This window comes from Mandrillus leucophaeus, unplaced genomic scaffold (assembly GCF_000951045.1).
Source record: "Mandrillus leucophaeus isolate KB7577 unplaced genomic scaffold, Mleu.le_1.0 Scaffold122, whole genome shotgun sequence".
Taxonomy (NCBI): Eukaryota; Metazoa; Chordata; class Mammalia; order Primates; family Cercopithecidae; genus Mandrillus; species Mandrillus leucophaeus.
This window is the reverse complement of record NW_012100543.1, coordinates 377,321-399,611: the sequence shown is the minus strand read 5'-3', so window position 1 is coordinate 399,611 and position 22,291 is coordinate 377,321. Positions and strand designations below refer to the sequence as shown.

The 22,291-nt window shown below is 38.7% G+C and overlaps 1 protein-coding gene across 6 annotated transcripts in view; it reads right to left on the bottom strand.

Moving 5' to 3' along the window:
• The window catches only part of LDAH (lipid droplet associated hydrolase), a 171,492-nt gene that overhangs the window by 11,425 nt on the left and 137,776 nt on the right, over positions 1-22,291 (bottom strand). For all 6 annotated transcript variants that reach the window (XR_001005071.1, XM_011971398.1, XM_011971400.1 and 3 more), the window contains one exon: positions 6,134-6,216. Coding sequence is in view for 5 of the 6 variants with exons in the window: in XM_011971398.1 (XP_011826788.1) it covers positions 6,134-6,216 (83 nt within the window). In the remaining variant the exon portion in view is untranslated. The remainder of the gene's footprint in view (positions 1-6,133; positions 6,217-22,291) is intronic.

The following is a 22,291-nucleotide window of genomic DNA, read 5'->3' as shown; positions in this document are numbered from 1 at the left end:
AATTCAAACCAAGGTCTAGCTGCAAAGTTTTTTTATCAGCTGGTCTCACCTAATTCCATTTGTTGTCCAGTTTTAGTCCCATTACTACCATCATCTTTGCTCATCTCAAAGTCATTCAGTAGGCGCACTTTTTTTTTTTTTTTTTTTTATTGAACAGTATACCATACAGTAATGAAAATAATGAACTAGGGCTTGGGGTTTCACCATGTTGGCCAGGCTGGTCTCGAACTCCTGACCTCATGATCCACCCACCTCGGCCTCCCAAAGTGCTGGGATTACAGGTGTGAGCCACGGTGCCCAGCATGGATACTCTTATAAGGTCTGAATTACAAGGTCTGAATTATAGCATATTTTTGGAATAACTGTATGAGGCTAGATACTACTATTAAACCATTGTATTGATGAACAAAGGAGGCACAGTGAGGTCCAGTAACTTACGCAGGGTCATGAGCAAGGGTGGATTTGGTGTTTGAAGCTCGGCTGAGACTCTGGGAGCCCGGCTCTCCAGCACGTTTGCCTTCCCTCAGTCACCAGGCTCCACTGGAGAACCGCAGGGTGTGTTAACAGAATTGCCCAAATAAAGCTTTCAAGGTCAAAATACTGAGATAAAAACAAACCTATCTATTTTCAGGATGATTAGGACATTCTGGACAGGCTTCAAATTAAACAGGCAGAACTAACACAATCCGTTTCAGAACACTGAGGCTTGGCGGAAAGGCAGTCCTGGTGAGCCGGTCCGGGGAGCACTTCCTATGCTGCACCCGGCAGGACGTGTGCATGTCAGAAGGATTTGCATGCCCCAATCTGCAAACAACTACACAAGGTTTGCTCCCAAAGGCAACACACATCTCTGGGTTAAGGCAGGCTACGAAGAATGGGGAGAGAGCAATAGCAGAGCAGTTCCTGTTCTTGAGGACACTTGCCCCTTTCCCAAGCCACACTGTAGGCCTAGCCTGGCCCTCTGGGGATAGAGGCAGCACCACCTTGCAGGCAGCCCCTCCACCACTGCCTAACGTCATCTGAAAGCTGCACTCCATGTGTTCCCTTTGGAACAATTTCAGATTCCTACTTACTGATAGTGATGCTCAGATTCAGTCTGGCAGTAGCACACACCAGCTGTTTCCATAAGCCTGGGCCAAACGTGGTCATGGCAGTTTAGAATTTCCCCCCTAAGTGAGTTTGAAATGAAAACTTCAAGTTTATAAACCAAACATGAGTTCACTTTTCAATGAATGAGACATGCATCCCTTATGGCTTAGAACAGTGACAGAACAAGGGAGTGCTGACCTCTTACTTGCCTCCGACACACCAGGTGCCTCATAAAACAGAGAATACTCCAGAGGCTTCCAGACAAACTGGGACTGGGGTGGCGAAAACGCAGTTGATTCTCTTCCTTTGGTTTATTTCATCCTGGTTCTCATTCCCACCCTTGTTACCTCCCCTCCCATCCTATTCATTCATTGGCTCCTTGTCTTCCTCCCAACCCTTAAGCTGGGTTCCCCAACGATCAATCATTAGAAGTCCTCTCTCCTTATTCTGTATACTTCTTTAGGCTGCTATTACCCATGTTCCTGGCTTTAACTACAGCCTCATCACTCCCCAATCAAAAGTCAGCCCCAAATACCTTTCTAAGCTTTATACCCATACATCCAGGGCCTGCCAGACACAGATCCACTTGCATGTCCCACTGGCATCTCAAATACAAGTACTAAAATGAACCACTTGTTCAGCCATCTCCCATAACTTGCTGCTGCTTCTCCTCCCATATTCCCTATCTTATTACCAAGTCCAGATACAGAGAAATAATCTTAGATTCCTCCTCTCCATTCCCCGATATCCTGTGAGTACTCAATACCTTTGATTCTATCTCCTAAATCTTTCCATCCTCAATCCCAATGCCTTAGTTCTTATAAAAGCCTTGTAAACAGGCTCCCCAACTCATATTTCATCCTTTTCCAGTATTATACCACACATTTTCCCTCAAAATAATCCCTCTCATTTGTTAGTCTCACTAGGGCTAACTGATATGAACTAGTGCCCCTGAACTGGCTGTTCATAGCTGGCATACATTCTGATTGGTCAATGCCTATATCACATGGTTGTCAAATGTTTTGACTGTCACCCTGTTACCCCCACACTTAGATCCTTCTATAGCTCCCCAAAACAGTCTCTTTAGTGTAGCATATCATGACTTCTTGTTCTCAGGCCAGTGCCTAAGCCACAACATCATGCTACCTAACCCTTTCTAGTTTCTCTAATGCAGGGCTTCTTTGCTTGTGGTGTACAGGTGCAGGGGTTTGCAGGAGGGGTTATGTGAACTTGGGAAACATTTACATGTTTAGTTTTGTTAATCTCTAACCAAAATTTAGTATTTCTTTCAATTATGAATACAGGCAACAAGCCATAATATTAGTAATGCCTATATTTTGTCATCTATAAAAATGGTAAGTATTTTCAAATCACACTAACTTGCTCAAGGTAACTAAAAAATTATTTATACTCATCATTACAAATTTAAAAAAAGTAATTCTGACTGCTATTGTATCTCATTATCCAACAACTTCTTTCTTTTGTAATCTTGTATATTTTATGCACTTAAGAACATCATTGTGAGTAGAATCCAAAAACTTTATGAGAGAGTGAAAGAGATGCATGGCACAAAAAAGATTTAGAATCCACACTCTAATTAATGGCTTCCCCAACCATCCATCTCTCTAGCACATATTTATTGACTGTTTACCAGGTATGAATTATGCTAGGCCCTAGGGGATGTAAAGATGAAGAAGACACAGTTCCTTACCTCAAAGTGGGGAAAGGTGAAGGTTGATCGTTTAAAAACTGTGTGATAAATGCAATGTAACTTTACATAGGAAGTGACATCTAACCAAAACCAAGGACCGGGAAGGCCTCTTGGGGATGACACTGGACAAGCAGCATTTAGTTAAATGACAAAATAACCTATAGGCTGGGCTCAGTGGCTCATGTCCGTAATCCCAGCACCTTGGGAGCCCGAGGTGGGTGAATCACAAGGTCAGGAGTTTGAGACTAGCCTGAACAACATGGTGAAACCCTGTCTCTAGTAAAAATACAAAAAATTAGCTGGGTGTGGTGGCGGGCACCTGCAATCCCAGCTACTCGGGAGGCTGAGGCAAGAGAATTGCTTGAACCTGGTAAGTGGAGGTTGCAGTGAGCTGAGATCATGCCACTGTACTCTAGTCTGGGTGACAGTGCGAGACTCTGTCTCAAAAAAACAAAAAAAGGAAAAAGAAATAACCTATGATGCCATAAACCATGGTATACTCCTTTGGAAACAACTATGAGTCTGTTATATTTGCTCCAGGAAAGAAAAATTATTTTAATAAAATAAATTACTTTATGACCAATACTGTGTATAAAGTCACTGGACCTCAGAAGGAGGATAATCAGCCCAACAGATCTTTTAGAGCTAAAAATGCCCATTTTCCTCAAGCATATAAAAAGCTCTCTTCTTGTGTCAAATGGAAATCCAGTGGTAGAAAATTTGGATTTAGAACCAAAGTCTGCAGATTATGGTATGATAGTTCTCTTGGGGAGGAGAAAGAAGTAGAAAACTGTCTGCATGATACAGTAGAAAGCTTATTCTTAGACTAACTTTCCTATGACATTCTGGCTGGATGGCACAAAGATGTACTTTTCAGAACTATTTTTAGTTGAATACTGAGATATAGGAAATGATTTTTCAACAAATGTGTGGCTCGACGACTATTCACACTGGACAGTCCTGGATAGTTCTGCAGTTTCTGAATGCCTTTGTTTGGGTGGAAATGGGAACTAATATCCTTGATTAAGACACCTAAATAGGAATATTTCTAATCCTGGACATTGGTTTTAGTTTGACTAGTTATTGGAGGTGTTTGGAAGGTAGGAAGCAATGCCCATTATCTTCCTAGAACTATATGCACTTTTAAGTTTCCTTATTTTCTCAAGCAGATTGGGACATATGTTGATTCAACTTCTACCAATATTAAATTACAGCATGTTTCCTCTTTTTATTACAGAAACAAAAAGTTGCAATAAACTTCCTGTCTCTCTGTACCTAGTTTCACTTAGGAGCTGTAATTGTATTATTCTAGTGGAGGGCTTGAATTTTGCTGGTGGAAAGGATAATGAATTAACTGCAAGGTAGTTTTGCGTGATTAAATGAAACAATGCTTTGTTTCCCCATATTCTACAAGTACATTTAACGCTATCTCAAAAACAAAACTATTGCCTGGAGTTGAAAAAGTTTAGTCCTATGACTGTGTGTTAATACTAACCTTGAAATGTCTACCATCTACCATTATACCCCCATATTTACCCCATAAAATTTCAGTAAACTTACAGTCCTGACATAATTACCACGAACAGTCCTCTATCTGGGAATGATTACACTTGCATATGGATTTCACTTAGGACAGGAATAAGTTAGCACCTTTCTTTGACCTTTTTCTGAGCACAACACACAAGCTGAATCCAGAAATGATGAGTATTTTATAGCAGCTGGCTTCCACAGGTGGTAAGGCAGGCTCTGACCCATGATGGGTCTAGTCGTTCAGCAAGTGTGAATTTTGGAAGTGAGCATCTGCCAGTCTCATTATTAACTGAGAGTTGAGCTGTTTTTATGAACTCCCAACCTGGAAGAACTTAAATGCATTTTTGAAACAGATTCACTTATAGTTTAAATGAAAAATAAAATACTGTTTTTCTTGTATTTTCACATCGCTCAATGACTGGAAGTAGCTGAAAGCCCCGGAGAGAGGGTCCCCCTGAAGCCCCAGCACACTCCCTTCGGCTAGTGAGGGCTTCCTTCTGGTTTCCAAATTTCAATCTCTAGCCAATTGCTATTTAGAAATATGATGACTACTATGGCCATGAGACAAAAACACATTGGCATTTTCAAAAGTCCTCTACGGGTGAATATTTTAAATATTCTAAAAAAAAATTTTAAGAACATATACATTTCTTGTTTTAAGATAATTGTATTGGGAGGTTATGGAATTGAGAATTAACAAGGTAGAAAAGTTTAAGTCGAATGTATCAAGGTTTATAAAGACATTCTAAGTCCAGTGGGTTGTCTCGTATTTCAGTTGTGGATTGCTCCTGAGTCCTGTGAGAGTTTGCCACTCAGCAGGGATCATTTCAACAGGTGTCATAGTTCAGCACCAATTGTAAAGTTCAAGGTTAGTGCTGTCCAACAGAAGTATAAAGAAAGGTACATATGCAATTTTAGAATTTCCTAGTTACAATGTTTAAAAAAGTATAAAGGAATGGGTGAAATTATTTTTAATAATATGTTTTACTTAATCCACTATATCTAAGGTAGTATCATTTCAGCAGGTAATCAATATAAAATTAATGAAATATTTTGCTTTTGGGGGAACTAAACTTTTGAAATCCAATGTGTGTTTTACACTTATGGCACATCTCAATTAAGGCTAGCCACAAATAACCACATGTGGCTAGTGGCTATAGTATTAGTACAGCTCTGTCCTACTCAGAATGGACAGCCAGACAAATGATGCCACAGGAGTACCACAGTCATTCAAATTCTAGGGTGACCTTAGACATATATACTAAACCCTAATCTTATAGTTTCAGAGACTGGTGCTTCCAAATGTGTGTGTATTTGCAGAATAACTCCCAAATGTTGAATATTTCACAAAACTGATCTTAGGGTCAGAGCAGGACATTCCTACTCTAATACATTAGAGAATAAGAAAGGCTCACTAGTCATGAGGTCATATAACATATAATGTATTTTCTACTGTTTCATTTATATTCCAACATAATTCATTTATTCTATAAATATTATGGAGTTTTCTCAGTAGAAGGCCTAGAGAGGCTAAAATGTATTGACAAAATAGAGAAGTATTGATTCTAAAATTAATTCAACAAAAACAGGCGATAAAAAATATTTAAGTTACTATGCAATCAGCTTTACTACTCTCTACGCAACCTTCAAGGATAATTTCAATTTTAACTGGAAGTAGAACTCTCTGTCATTCTACAAACCCTTAAAGTCTTACAGATTCTAACTAGTTCTAGTCCTTTGCCCTCATAAATATATCTGCCCATCTACTTCTTATCTATCCCCTTACAGCACTAAAGTGATTACCTTACATAAATGCTCCTTTATGGTTTCGTCATCTCTCTTCACCACCTCCATCATTTCTTGGCCCCCAAGGTAGGCGGCATTAGCTACATTTAAAAAATAAAAAGTCAAACATTTAGAATATATAGAACAAACACAAATTTCAAGTTAATTTTAGTAAATTCATGTTCCTCCTTTCTTTTGGCATGTGCTATCTGATGAGAGATACGGGTGAGGCCAACAGAGGAATGTGAGTCAGGCAACATGCACACAGTCTCTGGAAACAAGAGCATTTCATTTAAAAGAACCTTCTTCCAACCTCATCTAGCTTCTCCATAGCAAAAGTTTAACAGTTCCACAGCCCAATGTCAGATACCACAGCAGATGATGTGTGCAATTGTACCAGATCAATATGTGCTATTTCGATTTAAGGCTTAGAAGCACAAATTGTTACCAATAAATCATGTATGCCAAGAAAATGCAAATAGTTACTAACATGAAAATATCCTGGCTTTTTTTTTTCTTTTTTTAAAGGAAACAAAAGGATTATTTATTTTTAAAAATACGTTTAAAGATCTCTAGGAGTTTTCAATAAGGGTTAGTCCCATTATACTGGCTGCAAAATAAGCAAAGTGATGCTCACTTTCAAGATGTCAAATACCTAGGAAAGAGGAAGAAAGTCAGAGATAACATGAATGTATGTGGCTTTCTTGTACTGGTAAGAACATTTGCATTCAATGCTTTGTACCTTCAATTCCATTTTGACTGGGATTATTATTGTTATCTTGCTTTCTTTTTTTGCCAGCATCTCTCCTTCCCTTCATTTTCAATCTTTTGTCATTTTGTTTCAAGTATGTCTCTTGAAATCATGTAAGTGAACTTCTTTAAAAATGCAGTTTGAAAGTCTCTGTTTCTTAAATAGAGGGACTAAACATATTCACATATATTGAGATCAAAGCTATTTGGTCTGACTCCAGTCATCTTGCTTTATATATCCTATGCTTTCTTGTTATTTCTGACTCTTATCTTTAGTGTGAATGATGAATTTTCCTCCCTACCCAGGATTTAACAAATTTATTTTCATTAACAATCTGAAAGTATAAATTCCATTTTTATTTATCTAGTGGTAAGCCTTACCTAAGAACTGCAAACTTACTTTTTATTTTCTCTTGCTGTCTGGAATTACTCATCTAAACAAGGCATGACCTTAGCATACTTGCACTTTCCCCGTGCCTTCCTCCCATCCTGCCTCCATCCCTGTGGCTTCAACCATCTGTAATTTTAGTTCCAGATTATTATTATTTTTTTTTGAGACAGAGTTTCGCTCTTTATTGCCCGGGCTGGAGTGCAATGGCACGATCTTGGCTCACTGCAACCTCCACCTCCCGGGTTCAAGCAATTCTCCTGCCTCAGCCTCCAGAGTAGCTAGGATTACAGGCATGTGCCACCACGCTCAGCTAATTTTGTATTTTTAGTAGGGACAGGGTTTCGCCATGTTGGTCAGGCTGGTCTTGAATTCCTGACCTCAGATGATCTGCCCGCCTTGGCCTCTCAAAGTGCTAGGATTATAGATGTGAGCCACCATGCCCAATCCCCAGATTATTAATTTTTACATTTTGCCTCTACTTTCCTTGTTTAAAGTTTTATCAAGGTAACACACACACATATATAGTTTCATATCAAATATCACAGAAATGGTTCTAGTGCAAAACCATAGTTTCCTTTTCCATCATTTCCCATTTCTAGACCCGTTTCCTAGAGGAAGCCTCTCTTAACTCTTTTAGCTGTCCTTCCACTAGTTATCTTCAAACATCTAAACACTTACGATCATCTTGCCATTTCTTGATAACTTATTTATTACCCTTGCTGAGTTGCTGTGAGATATGAGGATTTAGCTCACTTTTATAGCCCTACCATTCCTTCCTGCCATCTTCTCAACATGTTTATATCTTATTTTGAATTATTCTATTCTTACTTAAATAATATACTTACACTTTTACTTCTAAATATTGTTCACTGCTGAGCCAACTGGTATCTAGAACGACACTTCCATTTTTACAAGTCTCTGTCCTCCAATATTTGTTTTTGTTACAGTTACCTTTTTTTCCCCCTAACTCTATTCAATATTTTTCTGAGTCAATTATTCCTGGAGACCTCCTTTCCAGGACCCTTAGACCTTCTGCTCTAACCTGCACCACTGTCGACTTAGAATTTCCCTTCCCTGCCTTCTTGGGTTGTTCCCATTGTTTTCTAAGTCCCAGTTAATTAACTCATTCATTTGTTTGTTCATTCAAAGATGACTGAACACCTACTTACTTTATGCCAGGCATTATTTTAGGTGCCAGAGATGGAGCAACAAACAAGACAGAAAAGCTATTCTTGAGATACAGCTTTTGGGATGATAGATGATAGATGGTGAGAAAGTGCTATGGAGAAAAATAAAATCAGCTTAGGAGATAAGTCTGTGCAGTGACAGAGGTGGCCTATTCTATGTAAAGTTCACTGAAAAGACCTTCCTGATAAGGGCTTGTGTGAACAGAGAACTTGAATGAAATGAGAAAATGGACCCTGCAGACACTTGGGTCGGCAGCACTCTAGACAGAGAACAGGGTAGGAGATGCTCCCTTAAATATAGCCATGATGTAATCCTAAAAAGTAGCACTTTAATCATTCTTGTCTGTCTGTGATATTAGCATGAATACATACAGGAGTAAATATTCTGCACTTTCTTGGCCTAATCTCCTAAATCAGGACAGGATATTTAGTCGCAGTTATACACTAAGAAGCTGGACTTTAAGACTCTAAGTCCTGGTTCCAAAACCAGAGCTGTCTTTGTTTTACTATATTTCGGGGAATTTATAAGGACCAACTAAATTAAAGCAACAGGGATTTGATTAATACATTATGGCCTATTCACTAAATTAATTATTCTATAACCTATTATCCTGCAGAATATATAATGTCAAATACATATTTAAAAATAATAGTAACTGACAAAAAGCAAACCATGAAATAGTACAGTATGATCCCACTATTGTAAAGATACATGTGTATGGTACAGATTTATTTGAAAAGATAAACAATAAAATAATAACACATTATCTCTGGTTCATGGAATCCCAGGTGATCTGCTTGTCCTTTCTTCCCTCTCACTTCCCTGCCTCCCTTTCAATAGGTTATAGTTTCTTTCTTTGTACATCATTTTGTCTCTCCTAGAATTATTTATTGCATTTGATTTTCTTTTTTCATGGGTAGACAATGAAAATTCTCTACTTTCTTCAAAAATGCATCAGATTTTATTCCCAAATGTGCAAACACATCCAATAATTCATTTATTCTGTCCCTCCCCCCACAGAGCCTTCCATTGTTTTGATCCAATCTTGGACGGGTCACTCTCCAGGCCTGCTGCATAGCTGTCATCCTTGGACTTCCCTTTGCCACTTCTCTGGACTGAATTCCCTGTTTTATGGATTCTGTTCATGACTTTCTCATTCTTGGTTTATTCCCTTACTTTACTGAAGCACATTTTCCAGTAACTAATAAAAAGATACACAGGAATTTTTATAAATGTTTACATGTCTAATTTTTGTTTCTTTTCCCACATGAATAGCATAGTTTGGCTGTATATAGAATTTTAAGCTGAAAGGGGCTTACCCTCCAATTTATTATCTTCCAGCATCCAAGGTTAATGATTTTAATTTTAGTTTCTTGGAATGCAACTGCTTCCCTTTGCCCTGCCCCATCCCATCTCCTTATCCTCAAACTCAGCTCCCTTAGCTCTGGAATCCTGAAGTTTCACAGGAATATGCCCTAATACAAGTCTTCTGTTCGGTAATTAGACTGGAAATCCAGTGGGCCCACTCACTGTTTGGACTTAGCAACTTTCTTTCTGGAAATTTTTCTTTTATTATTTCTTTGATAATTTCTTCCCCTGTTTTCTCCATCCCCTCTTTCTGGAACTCCTACTAGTAGGATATTGGATCTCTCAGATTAATCCTCTAAGTCATTTTTCTTCTATAGCCCTTCTCTTTTTCAATTTGTATTACTTTCTAAGAGATTTCAACTTTCCCTTCTGTGTTGAATTCTCTATTGAATTTTTATTTTGGCTGTGAAAATTTCAATTTCCAAGAACATTTTCTTGTTCTCTTTCCTTTTTTACAGCATTCTGTTTTTTGTTTTACAGATGTTATATCATCTTTCTGAGATTACAGGGCTGTTTTATAAGAAAGATTTTTTTTCTTTTTCCTGTCATTTTATTATTCATTTCCTGACCTCCCCTTCCCGCAGTCTGTTTTTCTGGTTTGGTCTCTCTCTTATGTTGAGGAAATGTCTGATACACTTGCATTGTATAAAGCCATGTGCTCTAAAAGTTATGTCTGATGACCTCATCTGTATTTGTTAGCTGTGAACTCATGAAGAAAGGCTGTCATGCCAATTTGAAAAGTTTTCATTTAAGATACTTGTCAGAGGAAGGGCCATGTTTTCCTATTAGGATATTTGTTTTCTATTTTATTTTTGACAAACTGGGCTTCTATATCCCATTATTTCCCCTACAAATATAAGAGCTATAAAGTTCAGGAAAATAATTTCTTCATGTTTCCTCCTTTAGCCTTGACTTTTCAGGATTCTTTGTCCCTGGACATGAGATACCCTGTTTGCTTATGGGTAGAAGAATGTTTTTCCTTTTAGATGCAGTCAGAGTGACCTGCTGCTTTCCTGTTACAGCAGCCCCTGATAAACAGCCACACACTTACCAGCTTTCCTGTGTAATGCGGCTATTACTGAGTATCATATGAACAAGCTAGCCCCAGCTAAGATTCTAATTTCTTGACACAGTGTTTCAAAGACACTTTATTTGCAGTGTAGCCAAGATTGGTGGACAAGACTTATTTTCCCACACTCCCTGCAGACAGAGCAGGTTTGAGTTTCTCTCTTGTTGCCATGAGGCTGAGTACTATGCCCCAAGGAGTGAAAGCACAAGTGCCTTCTTGTACATGACAGAAGAACCCCAAGCGGCAGGCCTCATTATGTGCAAGAATGACTCATGTGGTCCATGTTGCCTTAGTTGGATCTTTCTCATTGTAATTCAGAGCACCTGAAATTCAACACAGAACACTCTGATCATCAATAAAGCATTATTCTGTAATTGTAAAGAGTAGATTTACCTTTCCAGATTCCTTTACAGAGATTTCAGTTGTAAATTATGTTCATAATCAAGGTATCTCGATTTCTGTTTCTTTTCTATATATATTAATTATAATAGAAACACAAAATGTCCATAGAACAACACAATCCTACTTAGTCCTTCTATAAAAATGCCATTATATGGCCATACTGCCCAAGGTAATTTATAGATTCAATGCCATCCCCATTAAGCTACCAATGACTTTCTTCACAGAATTGGAAAAAACTACTTTAAAGCTCATATAGAACCAAAAAAGAGCCTGCATTCCCAAGACAATCCTAAGCAAAAAGAACAAAGCTGGAGGCATCACACTGACATCAAACTATACTACAAGGCTACAGTAACCAAAACAGCATGGTACTGGTACCAAAAAAGATATATAGACCAATGGAACAGAACAGAGCCCTCAGAAATAATACCACACATCTACAATCATCTGATTTTTTACAAACCTGACAAAAACAAGAAATGGGGAAAGGATTCCCTATTTAATGAGTGGTGCTGGGAAAACTTGCTAGCCATAAGTAGAAAGCTAAAACTGGATCCCTTCTTTACACCTTATACAAAAATTAATTCAAGATGGATTAGAGACTTAAATGTTAGACCTAAAACCATAAAAACCCTAGAAGAAAACCTAGGCAATACCATTCAGAACATAGGCATGGGCAAGGACTTCATGTCTAAAACAATAAAAGCAATGGCAACAAAAGTCAAAATTGACAAATGGGATCTAATTAAACTAAAGATCTTCTGCACAGCAAAAGAAACTACCATCAGAGTGAACAGGCAACCTACAGAAGGGGAGAAAATTTTTGCAATCTACTCATCTGACAAAGGGCTCATATCCAGATCCTACAAAGAACTCAAACAAATTTACAAGAGAAAAACAACCCCATCAAAAAGTGCGCAAAGGATATGAACAGATACTTCTCAAAAGAAGACATTTATGCAGCCAACAGACACATGAAAAAATGCTCATCATCACTGGCCATCAGAGAAATGCAAATCAAAACCACAGTGAGATACCGTTTCACACCAGTTAGAATGGCGATCATTAAAAAGTCAGGAAACGACAGGTTCTGGAGAGGATGTGGAGAAACAGGAATACTTTGGTGGGACTGTAAACTAGTTTAACCACTGTGGAAGACAGTGTGGATATTCCTCAAGGATCTAGAACTAGAAATACCATTTGACCCAGCCATCCCATTACTGGGTATATACCCAAAGGATTACAAATCATGCTGCTATAAAGACACATGCACACATATGTTTATTGCGGCACTATTCACAATAGCAAAGATAGCAAAGACTTGGAACAAACCCAAATGTCCATCAGTGATAGACTGGATTAAGAAAATGTGGCACATATACACCATGGAATACTATGCAGCCATGAAAAAGGATGAGTTCACGTCCTTTGCAGGGACATGGATGCAGCTGGAAACCATCATTCTCAGCAAACCATCGCAAGAGCAGAAAACCAAACACCTCATGTTCTCACTCATAGGTGGGAATTGAACAATGAGAACACTTGGACACAGGAAGGGGAACATCACACACTGGGGCCTGTTGTGGCATCGGGGGAGGGAGGAGGAATAGCATTAGGAGATATACCTAATGTAAATGATGAGTTAATGGGTGCAGCACACCAACATGGCACATGTATACATATGTAACAAACCTGCACGTTGTGCACATGTACCCTAGAACATAAAGTATAATAAAAAAAAATGTCATTATAGACAGTCTAGAACTACAAAAGTTGCAGAAGTTCAACTCTAGACCACTTGTGTTGAATTCGTTACTTGTTTCACCATGGAAACAATACTGATGAGATGACAAGCTTGCCTGGGTTCTTTAAAGGGACCTAGCTGAATGAATTTGGTATGCAGGAGTGTAAGATGCACAGGAATGATGTGGTGATGCCTGAGAATGAAATGGCAGGTTACCAGATCCTGAAGGACTGTGAATGTCAGAATCATGAGTCTGCTGCAAATTTTTCCTCGGGCACTGGTGACCTACTGGGAGTTTTTGAGTAGGAAAATGAAAACTAATCTGTGATTCAGGATATCATTTTAGTAACAGATACCAAGATAACTACCAGCAGAGCAAGGCTAGAGGCAGATGACTAGTTAAAATACTATTATATTGTCTAGTAGGGAGAGAATGAGGTTTAAAGTGCTTATAGTATGAACAAGAATAAATTACCGAAGACGTAATTTTTCCTACTATAAACATGTGCTCTGTATACAAAACACAGAAATTATATGAATAGAAGAAATGATTAGCAAGAGCTTAGTGAAAAATAATCAATATTGCTATTTTGATCACTTCCTTTAAATCTTTAAAATTTTATTGTTAAGTCTTAGTTTTCACATAGTTATACTGCATATGAAATTTAAAATTTTGCCTCTGAGCACATTCTAGAGTAGTGCTATGCAACCTAATTTTCTGTGATGGTGGAAATGTTCCTTGTGCTGTCCAACCAATACAACGGCCCTTGGACAGATGTGCCTCTTGAACACCTGAAATGTGGCCAGGACAATAAGGAACTGAAATTTCAATTTTATTTAATTCATTTACATTTAAATAGCCACATATGGCTAATGTCTGCCTTATTGAACAGTGAAGTTCTACAGCTACAAATAAGGTAGACCTTACAGAGCTAATGGATTAGATACTAGGAGAAAGTGAAAGAATGAAAAATGAATATTAGTCACGGCTTAGGAGAAAAAAAAGTTTGGGGAACACCATGAGGAAAATACAGATTTTATGGAAAGAGAAATTCTCGTTTTCTTTATACTTCCCATTAGCCTTCTCTACAAAATCTGATCCCAACCTATGCTGAAGCTTGGCTCCATTTAAAGACTGCATGCTTTCCAGTGAATGTGAGCTACTTATCCTCTAAACACATATAAAATTTGCATCCTCAACCATTTGGTTCATGGCATTCTGCCTACTTGAAGTCTTCCCACCCATCCTTTGTCTTAGCTTAGATGCTCTGTCTTCTCTCTACCTTGCTCTAACACTCCAATCTGTTAATAAAGACTGCTGAATTATCAATATAGAAGCCAAACCTGTTTACTATTATTGGTTCCCAAAAATCTCAACTGAATTTTAATTTCAAATGTAAATGATCTTCAGTTCTACTTCTGAACAAGATGGAGTAAGAGGGACTGGATTTATCCTCCTACTTAAAATCCCGAAACAACTGAAAAAAAAAAAAAAGACAAAATACATGAAGAAAAAAGTTTTGAAGACACTGGGTATTGGGCAACAAAAAGACAGCAATCCCTGAGAAACGAATGAGAGGAATCTTATGACTGTCTCAGCTTATAATCTGAAAAGTTGTCAGTCTACAGTGCAAGAAGGAGAAGTACAAGCAGAGCTTGGTAATCTCCCTGAGTTGATAAGTGCATTAATCGTATTTTATTTTCTTCATTTTATGATGCTTTGACATCTTGGAGGCCTTGCTTGTCGGTGAGAGGCTGCCCCTCCCATGACTAGCTAATTCTCAGAGATAGCAAATGATTCCCTGGTGAACATTTCTTTCATTTGCAAACAACCAATCCAAAGGCCATACCCACCAACCACCTCCTTTAGAAAACTCCCACACAACAAGCCAAATACTCTAAATCACTCTAAATCCTGCTGGAAATCATTTCAGGACCAGACACAAGACATCCAGGAACTACCCCTATAGCTCAAAGCCCACCAAAATTTTTCATACCAGCCAATCCTAACTAAACCTGCTCAGCTGCCTAACCTGCCTCATCCCTTCCTTTCCATGGTGACCACAATGAAGGCTCTGGGCCATGCTCTCCTCTGCTCCTTCTGCCTCCTTCCCCAACCGGGTGCTTCCCATGAGGCCCTGCCTAGTGTGGAATGCCCTCTCCTCTCAAGAACTGTAAGTAACTCTTCTTTCAAAGGCAGTTGTCTCCATGCTTGTCATGTTAACATACCTGATTAAAAGAATGCATTTGTAATTAAGGAGATAGAGGTGATAGTTTGGGGAGGCTACTGCAGTGGTTTTTGGCAGGGCAGAGTTGTAGAAGGAGAAATCTGTAGTGAGTGAGAGAAAGCTCCAGAGATCTGCAGACGGGACTCCCTGAATTTCAGCTAGGTACTGATCAGCTCAATTGTATGAAAAACTTTGAGAAGCTGGGGGAAGGAATCATCTGAAAGAATTAGAGGGAATAATCCCTGAATGACAATAGTTACTGTCTCTACCAGTCCAACATAGAACCTCATAACTAACAATGCATCAACTAGAGCAGCACCAGTACTGGGCCACACAGCAGGAGGTGAGCAGCAGGCAAGCAAGTGAGGCTTTATCTGTATTTACAGGCATTCCCCTTTGCTTACATTACTGCCTAAGCTCCGCCTCCTGTCAGATCACTGGCAGCATTAGATTCTCAGAGGAACGCGAACCATATTGTGAACTGCGCATGCAAGGGATCTAGGTTATGTGCTCCTGATGATAATCTAATGCCTGACCCTCTGTCACTGTCTCCCATCACCCTCAGATGGGATTGTCTAGCAGGAGGAAAAGAAGCTCTGGGCTCCCTCCCACTTTTCTACATTATGGTGAGTTGTATAATTACTTCATTATATATTAAAATTTAATAATAATGGAAATAAAGTACACAATAAATATAATGTGTTTGAATCATCCCCAAACCATTCCCCCAGCCTGGTCCAGGGAAAAAGTGTCTTCCACAAATCTGGTCCCTGGTTCCAAAAAGGTTGGGGACTGCTAACTAGAGAATTCAGAGAAGTTTTTGCCTTGGTGGTGGAGTAAAATTAGCCCTAAACCAAATGCCACTCTGGTACCATTTAACAGCTTAGAAGCAAGACCAGAAAGTATCAAACCATCTCCAAATAACAAAACTGTGTTCCATAATAGAGCTCAATAATATTTATAGAAATACAAAAATATCCAGCATCCGACAAGGTAAAATTCAGAATGTAAGCTATCCAATAAAAAATTATCACGCATGCAATGCAAGAAAATATAACCCAAATGAGGAGAAAAACTGATCAGTCAAAACTGATGCAGAAATGACAAAGATAATAAAATTAATAAACATTCAACAACTGGAACTTGGACAAGTGGATATACATATGCAAAAGAAGGAAGCTGGATCACTACCTCACATGACATAGAAAATAAATTCAGAATGGATCATAGCCCTAAATGTAACAACCACATCTATAAAACTCTCAGTAGGAAAGAGAAATAAATCTTTGTGACCTTAGATTACAGAATGGTTTGTAACTATGACACCAAAAGCACAAGTGACAAAAATAAAATAAGTAAAATAAATTGGACTTCATCAAAACTAACACCTTTTGCGCTTTAAACGACACCATCAAGAAAGTAAAAAAGACAATCTACAGAATGGGAAAAGATCATACGTCTGATAAAGATCTCTAGCCATAATATATAAAGAACTCTTACAAATCAATAATAAAGACAATCTGATTGAAAATGGGCAAAGGATTGCAATGGACATTTCTAAATATATTCTAAAGAAGATATACAGATTGAGTATACCTAACGTAAAAACACAAAATCTGAAATCTTCCAAAATTCAACTTTTTGAGTGCCAACATGACGCTACAAGTGGAAAATTTCACACATGACTTTATGTAATGGGTTGCAGTCAAAACTTTTTTCATGCACAAAATTAAAAATATTGTGCAAAGTTACCTTCAGGCTATGTGTATGAGGTGTATATAAAATATAAGTAAATTCTGTGTTTAGACTTGGGTCCCATTCCCAAAATATCTCAGTATGTGTATGCAAATATTTCCAAATCCAAAAAAAATCCCAAATCCTAAACACTTCTGTTCCCAAGCATTTCAGATAGGGGATATTCAATCTGTACAAATGGCCAATAAGCTTGTGAAAAGACGTTCAACATCATTAGTCATCAAGGAAATATAATCAAAACCACAATGAGATACTACTTCACTAGGATGGCTATAATAAAAAAACAAACAATAACCAGTGTTAAGATGTGGAGAAACTGTAACTCTCATATCTTGTTGGTGGAATTATAAATTGGTACAGGAACTTTGGAAAACTGTTTGGCAGTTCCCTAAAATGTTAAATATAGAGTTACCATATACCCAGCAATTCCACCTGTAGACCAGAGAATTAGAAACATACGCCAACAAAAAACTTGTACATGAATGTTTACAGTAATATTATTCATAATAGCCAAAGAGTGCAAACCATCTGAATGTCCATCAATTGATGAATGGAAAGACAAAACACGGTAAAGTCATGCAATGAAATATTATTCATCTATAAAAAGTAATGAAGCACTGACACATGCTAAAACATGAATAAACCCTGAAAATGTGCTAAGTGAAAGAAGCAAGTCACAACCCAATATATCAAACTTTGTGGGACAGGGCCAAAGCAGTAGTTAAAGAGAAATTTATAACACTAAAAACTTATATTACAAAATCAATTATTTCGGTTTCCATTGCAAGAAACTAGAAAGAGAAGAGCAATTAACTCTGAAGTAGGCAGGAAGTAAAGTTCACACTAGAAATTAATGAAATTGAAGCCAATAGAATAATCAAGAAAATAAATGGAACTAAAAGCTGGTTCTTCAATAAGACAATAAAATTGATAAGTCTTTAGCCAGACTGATCAGAGAAAAAAATGTGAGAAGACAAAAGATATTAAGATACCACCAGAGTGGGAGGAGGAAGGGGAGCAGAAGAACTATTGGGTACTAGGCTTTGCATCTGGGTGACTAAATAGGACATACAACAAACCCCTGTGACACAAGTTTACCTGTATAACAAACTTGCACATGTACCCCCAAACCTAAAATAAAAGTTAAACAAAAGTAAGATTATATGTTTTTTTCTCCTAAAAAAAAAAAGGTATTACCAATATCAGGAAAGACAGAGGTGACATCTCTACAGATTCCAGATATCAAAAGGATAATCACATAATTTTGTGAACAACTTTATGTCATGAATGTAGACACCTTGGACAAAATGGACAAAGTCTGCACAAAGACAAAAATGTTAAACTTACTCAAAAAGAAATAGATACCCTGAATAGTCTTACATATATTAAAGAAATGGAATTTGTAATTTAAAATCTCTTCACAAAGAAAACCCCAGGCCAAGATGATTTCATTGGTCAATTTGATGAACAATTAAGGAAGAAATATTGATTCTACATAAACTCTTTCCAGAAATGACTATATATGACTATTTGGTTTTTGGTATAGGTAGCACTTCAAAACAGTGGTAAAAAGATGGTTTGTGGGAAGCAGAATTCTAAGATGTCTCTCAAATATTTGACCCTGTGAATATGAAGTATTACTCCTATGATTAGATCATGTTATCTGGCAGAGTTGACTTTAAGAAGGGAGGATTATCCTGGTGGGCCCAGCCTAACCTATTCACATGTGTGCTTTAAAATCTGAGTTTTCTCTGGCTGGTTGCAGAAAGGAAGTCAGAGATTTGGAGCACTAGAAGGATTAAATGCACCGTAGTAGGTATGAAGACAGAGCTCACATGGAAAGGACCTGAGCGTGGCCTTTAAAGAGGGGAGAAGTGGTTCGTTCCAAGATGGCGGAATAGGAACAGCATCGGTCTGCAGCTCCCAGTGTAACTGACGCAGAAGACGGGTGATTTCTGCATTTCCAACTAAGGTACCTGGTTCATCTCATTGGGACTGGTTGGACAGTGGGTGCAACCCATGGAGGGTGAGCTGAAGCAGGGCAGGGCATTGCCTTACCCAGGAAGTGCAAAGGGTTGGGGGATTTCCCTTTCCTAGCCAAGGGAAGCTATGACAGACTGTACCTGGAAAAATGGGACACTCTCGCTCAAATACTGCACTTTTCCAATGGTCTCAGCAAACTGCACACCAGGAGATTATATCCTGTGCCTGGCTCAGCAGGATCGACACCCACAGAGCCTTTCTCACTGCTAGTACAGCAGTCTGAGATTAACCTGCAAGGCAGCAGCCCAGCAGGGGGAGGGGCATGGGCCATTGCAGAGGCTTGAGTAGGTAAACAAAGCAGCTGGGAAGCTCGAACTGGGAGGAGCCCACCACAGCACCTCAAGACTTGCTGCCTCTATAGACTCCACCTTTGGGGGCAGGGCATAGCTGAACAAAAGGCAGCAGAAACTTCTGCAGACTTAAACGTCCTTGTCTGACAGCTCCAAAGAGAGCAGTGGTTCTCCCAGCATGGTGTTTGAGCTCTGAGAATGGACAAACTGCCTCCTCAAGTGGGTGCCTGACCCCCGTATGGCCTAACTGGGAGACACCTCCCAGTAGGGGCTGACAGACATCTCATACAGGCATGTGCCCCTCTGGAACAAAGCTTCCAGAGGAAGGATCAGGCAGCAATATTTGCTGTTCTGCAGCCTCCACTGGTGATACCCAGGCAAGCAGGGTCTGGAGTGGACCTCCAACAAACTCCAACAGACCTGCAGCTGAGGGACCTGACTGTTAGAAGGAAAACTAACAAATAGAAAGGAATAGTATCAACATCAACCAAAGGGACATCCACACCAAAACTCCATCTGTAAGTCACCAACATCAAAGACCAAAGGTAGATAAAACCACAAAGATGGGGAGAAACCAGAGCAGAAAAGCTGAAAATTCTAAAAACCAGAGCACCTCTTCTACTCCAAAGGATTGCAGCTCCTCGCCAGCAATAGAACAAAGATGGACAGAGAATGACTTTGATGAGTTGACAGAAGTAGGCTTCAGAAGGTCAGTGATAACAAACGTCTCCGAGCTAAAGAAGGATATTTGAACCCATTGCAAGGAAGCTAAAAACCTTGAAAAAAGATTAGATGAATGGCTAACTAGAATAAACAGTGTAGAGAAGACCTTAAATGACCTGATGGAGCTGAAAACCATGGCACAAGAACTATATGATGCATGCACAAGCTTCAACAGCCAATTCAATCAAGTGGAAGAAAGGGTATCGGTGAATGAAGATCAAATTAATGAAATAAAGTGAGAAGAGAAGTTTAGAGAAAAAGAGTAAAAAGAAACGAACAAAGCCTCCAAGAAATATGGGACTATGTGAAAAGACCAAATCTATGTTTGATTGGTGTACCTGAAAGAGACGGAGAGAATGAAAACAAGTTGGTAAACACTTTTCAGAATATTACCCAGGAGAACTTTCCCAACCTAGCAAGGCAGGCCAACATTCAAATTCAGGAAATACAGAGAACACCACAAAGATACTCCTTGAGAAGCGCAACCCCAAGTCACATAATTGTCAGATTCACCAAGGTTGAAATGAAGGGAAAAATGTTAAGGGCAGCCAGAGAGAGAGGTCGGGTTACCCACAAAGGGAAGCCCATCAGACTAACGGTGGATCTCTCGGCAGAAACTCTACAAGCAGAAGAGAGTAGGGGCCAATATTCAACATTCTTAAAGAAAAGAATTTTTAACCCAGAATTTTATATCCAGCCAAACTAAGCTTCATAAGTGAAGGAGAAATAAAATCCTTTACAGACAAGCAAATGCTGAGAGATGTTGTCCACCAGGCCTGCCTTACAAGACATCCTGAAGGAAGCAATAAACATGGAAAGGAACAACCAGTAACAGCCACTGCAAAAACATGCCAAATTGTAAAGACCTTCAATGCTAGGAAGAAACTGCATTAAGTAATGGGCAAAATAACCAGCTAACATCATAATGACAGGATCAAATTCCAACATAACAATATTAACCTTAAATGTAAATGGACTAAATGCCCCAATTAAAAGACAAAGACAGGCAAATTGGATAGAGTCAAGGCCCACAAGTGTCCTGTATTCAGGAGACCCATCTCCCGTGCAGAAACACACAGAGGCTCAAAATAAAGGGATGGAGGAAGATCTGTCAAGCAAATGGAAAGCAAAAAAAAAGCAGGGGTTGCAATCCTAGTCTCTGATAAAACAGACTTTAAATCAACAAAGATCAAAAGAGACAAAGAAGGCCATTACAAAATGGTAAAGGGATCAATTCAACAAGAAGAGCTAACTATCCTAAATACATATGCACCCAATACAGGCGCACCCAGATTCATACAGCAAGTCCTTAGAGACCTGCAAAGAGACTTAGACTCCCACACAATAAAAATGGGAGTCTTTAACACCCCACTGTCAACATTAGACAGATCAACGAGACAGAAAGTTAACAAGGATATCCAGTACTTGAACTCAGTTCTGCACCACACTGACCTAATAGACATCTACAGAACTCTCCACCCCAAATCAACAGAATATACAATCTTCTCAGCACCACATGGCACTTATTCCAAAACTGACCACATAGTTGGAAGTAAAGCACTTCTCAGCAAATGTAAAAGAACAGAAATCACAACAAACTGTCTCTCAGACCACAGTGCAATCAAATTAGAACTCAGGATTAAGAAACTCACTCAAAATCACACAAGTGCATGGAAACTGAACAACCTGCTCCTGAATGACTACTCGGTAAATAACAAAATGAAGACAGAAATAAAGATGTTCTTTGAAACCAATGAGAACAAAGATAGAATGTACCAGGATCTCTGGGACACATTTAAAGTGGTGCGTAGAGGGAAATTTATAACACTAAATGTCCACAACAGAAAGTAGGAAAGATCTAAAATTGACACCCTAACATCACAATTAAAAGAACTAGAGAAGCGAGAGCAAACACATTCAAAAGCCAGCAGAAGGCAAGAAATAACTACGATCAGAGCAGAACTGAACAAGGTAGAGACACAAAAACCCTTCAAAAAATCAATGAATCCAGGAGCTGGATTTTAGAAAAGATAAACAAAATTGATAGACTGCTAGCAAGACTAGTAACGAAGAAAAGAGAGAAGAATCAAATAGACGCAATAAAAAATGATAAAGGGGATATCGCCACCTATCCCACAGAAATACAAACTACCATCAGAGAATACTATAAACACCTCTACGCAAATAAACTAGAAAATCTAGAAGAAATGGATAAATTCCTGGAC